This window comes from Colletotrichum fructicola (genome assembly GCF_000319635.2).
Source record: "Colletotrichum fructicola Nara gc5 chromosome Unknown KSG_Nara_v1_contig09, whole genome shotgun sequence".
Classification (NCBI taxonomy): Eukaryota; Fungi; Ascomycota; class Sordariomycetes; order Glomerellales; family Glomerellaceae; genus Colletotrichum; species Colletotrichum fructicola.
Genome location: NW_027094059.1, coordinates 1,438,895 through 1,442,191, shown reverse-complemented (window position 1 = coordinate 1,442,191; position 3,297 = coordinate 1,438,895). Strand labels below are relative to the sequence as shown.

The 3,297-nt window shown below is 56.4% G+C and overlaps 1 protein-coding gene across 1 annotated transcript; it reads right to left on the bottom strand.

Annotated features, from left to right (window-relative positions):
* Positions 1 to 1,244: 1,244 nt before the first annotated feature.
* CGGC5_v014698 (Uncharacterized protein) lies at positions 1,245 to 3,044 on the bottom strand (the record flags this gene model as incomplete). Its single annotated transcript, XM_032029579.1, has 2 exons — positions 1,245 to 2,875; positions 2,945 to 3,044. 2 exons carry the CDS (start codon positions 3,042 to 3,044, stop codon positions 1,245 to 1,247), a joined length of 1,731 nt encoding a protein of 576 aa, XP_031890921.1.
* Positions 3,045 to 3,297: the final 253 nt, after the last annotated feature.

Sequence of the window (3,297 nt, the reverse complement as noted above, 5' to 3'; positions counted from 1 at the left end):
ATGCAATGTACGTACGATACCGGACTTTCACATGTCCACAAAACAACCACAATCTTCAAAATGCCAAAGCGAAGCGCGTGTGAGAGTGTGAGTGAGTGCGTGTGTGTGCCCCAACCCAAGGGGCTAGAACTACTCTCAGTGCAGCCCTAGCGCCGCACGCCGTTCCCGCCCGCGTCCTGTTGTTGGAATCACCACCTACCTACCTACCTCAATGTCCAGGGAACAATGCGGTGCGCGACACTCTCGCTTGTGATTGTGAGCTAAGGCACGGAGTTACGGTAGCTACCGTACCGTACCTGTGTAGTGGGCAAAAATACACTGCTTGGCTCTGGCAGTGTAAAGCGGTGAGCGCATGGACGTGGCCTTGCTCCGTCAGATGGGTGTGTCCGGCTGCACCTGCGTCAGTCAGCAGCAGTCATCGGGCTGGCACCGGTACATTCAAGCGGACAGTCACAGGGACACCTTTTTGGGGTAAGGTAGACAGACAACAGAACAACAGACACACATATTCAGACATGGCACGAGAGCGATGATGTAGAGACGCAGCAGGAGTTTTGATTCAATGGCCAACTTTTATTTTGTTTTTGATAAGCTCTTTGACGATTTTCCGATTTTTTTGTTCGTCGTAATGATTCCGCTTTTTGTGGCCCATCCTCTGCGCCGACAGCTTTCGCGCGCAGGCACTTTTCTTCCCCCGTCCTTTTTTCGCTTGTGGTGCATCTCCACTTTTGGCTAGGTTTTTCCTCTGTCCGTTTTGCCCCTAATCGTCGGCATCCCCAACACTGTCTGACTGTTGTTGAGGTCGCCCTCGGGTACTGCCTTTTGTACCTTTGTCTCCCCCTCAATCCTATAGAATACAATTCATCCTCCTCGAGTACAAAGCTTCCCGTAACCATGATGTAAATGTAAAGACCCAACCCAATTGGTGAAACATGAAGGTGGTATGTTGCAAAACCAAAACAGACCATGGTATCATATGAAGAGACGCCGTGCAAATGTAACAATTAGAGTCAAGTCCAGGGGGCAGTCGCCGTGCCCATTGGACCAGTCCCACCCATGCGCGCCCAACATTAGGGTAACAATGATAGAAAGCAGAGCAAATGCGATGCCCTCGCGCGCAATGCAATGTAAAATAGCAACCAAATCATTTTTTGTTCGAGCAGGTGCACGCTCGTCGGATATCGTGTGAATATGTGCTGTAGTGTGGTATGTGTATGATGACGTTGTTGTGGCGTGTGGATTGTTTACCAGCCCTTGGAGTGGTAACCGCCAAAGTTGTCCGTGTCCTTGGAGAAGTACTGAGGAGCGACGGGGACATCCTCGTTCTTGTTGATGTAGGCCTTCTCGGGGTACTGCTTCAGGTTTGCGACGTCGTGGGAGGTGTGGCGGCGCTTGAGGACCGCATTGGCAGTAGAGGACTTCTGCTGACGCTCCCAAAGGAGGTTGCGTCGAAGAGACTCGGTAAGCTCAGTCGCGAGCATGTTGCGTCGGGTGGTTCGGGGAGAGAGGGCGGCCTGCAGGTGGCTGTGGCTGGCAGTCGCGGTGATAGGCTGGGCAGCGGACCGAGGCACCTCGGTGATGGGCTTCAGAGGCGAGGATCGGTTACCACGCTTCATCATCAGAGGAGCATCGTCGGAGTCGTTGGGGGACACAGCCAGGGTAGGCGGGGCCGGGTGGCTAGTGCGAGTCCAAGGGAGCGCCGAGGTAGACTGCGAGGCAATGTTGCCAATGCGGCCGCGGTCGTTCTGCTGATCAATCATAAGGGTAATAAGCGAGCGACGCGAGGTCAGGTTGACCTTGGAGTCGACACGCTGGAAGAAGGTCTTCTCGTCAATGCTAGACTTGTTGCTGTCCTCGATCGAGTCTTCCCAGTCGGAAGAGTCATCCTCGTCGTCAATGGCGCTCTCGTCAACGTAGTCGGTGTCCGAATCGTCGGCAATGGCAGAGTTGTCGTTGATGGTGCGGGTGAGGACGTGGTCGGCAAATGAAGTGGTCTTCTTCTGACCAGTGAGCAGCGAGCTAGGGCCCGAAGCAAGGGCGCTCTTCAGGGAGCTGTCCTCCTCAGAGGAGCCGCCAACCTGGAACATCTTGCGCTTGGGGGCAGGAGCCGGGATAGGGCGCAATTGCTCAACGCTCTGGCCCTGCTCACTAGAGGAGCAGGAACCGCCGAGAGCGAACATGGGCTGCTTCTTTGACTGCACGCGCTTGGCGGCAGGCGAAGAGCTCGGCTCGGGAATAGCAGCAGGGGAGGTGATCTTGGGAGACGCCGGCACAGGGCGGGCGATTGGTACTTGGGAAGGAGAGAAGCCGCGGACGACGGTGGTACGGGAGTTCATCTCGGGAGAGGGAGGCTCCTGGGAGTGCTCCTCTTCTGAAGACTTGCAAGGAGACTCGGTAGTAGTAGATCCAGAGTGCTCGTAGGAAGGCGAGGCGGGAGCCAGGTCGGGGGTCTCCTTCTGAGGAGGCATGTATGGTGATGCGATCTGGGGGAGAGGGGCAGAGAGAGGCTCGTTCTCCTTGATGATGGAGACGACCATCTTCTCAAAGTCGCCGGCGGTGATGTGGCGCTCCTTGCCTCTGCTGCGGTTGCTCGCGCAGGAGTCTTGTCTTTGGATGCGGGGGCGGATCTCGAGGGGAGCGGAGGTGGAGGTGAACTCGACGGCTTCGTCTTCGTTTTCGGAGTCGACGCTGCCAGACAGCTGAGGGACGTCTTGTAACCTGCTGGTCTGGGGGATCTCTCTGGGTTGGCTGGTGGCGGTGATGGAGGCTTCTTGCTCCTCCTCGGCGCAGCAGAAGGTCTCGTGGTTCCACATGCGCCAGCTGAGGTTCTCTAACCTGCGGCCCTGCTCAACAGACTCTGCGCACTTTGCGAAGACTGAGGCGGATATGTTAGCGATTGAGTCCGGACTGGCTCCGGATGGGAGCAGCCGACTGTGTTGCTTACCGGTCCACATGCTGTAGAGGTTCTGGGGATTTGAGGTGTCGACCTTGTGGATAACGTTGGGGTCCACAGTAAGGACGTGAGTAGCGAGAGGATAAGGCATGTTGCCGAAGGAGTCTGCTCGGATGGAGCAGGTTGCGGCAGACTGTTCTGAATCTATGGTGACGGTTGATATGGAGACGGCGCCTGGATGCAAGGCGCGGTGACTGGGTCTTTTGTAGGGTGGATTCGGCACCTGGGGCGGGATGGAGTGATGTCTCGTCGAGCAATGGATCGGTAGCGGTTGGTGGCGGACGATGATGTCGACGGTAGTGCTTTGAATGCTATGTGGTCGTCGTCGGCGGCGAGCTGTGACG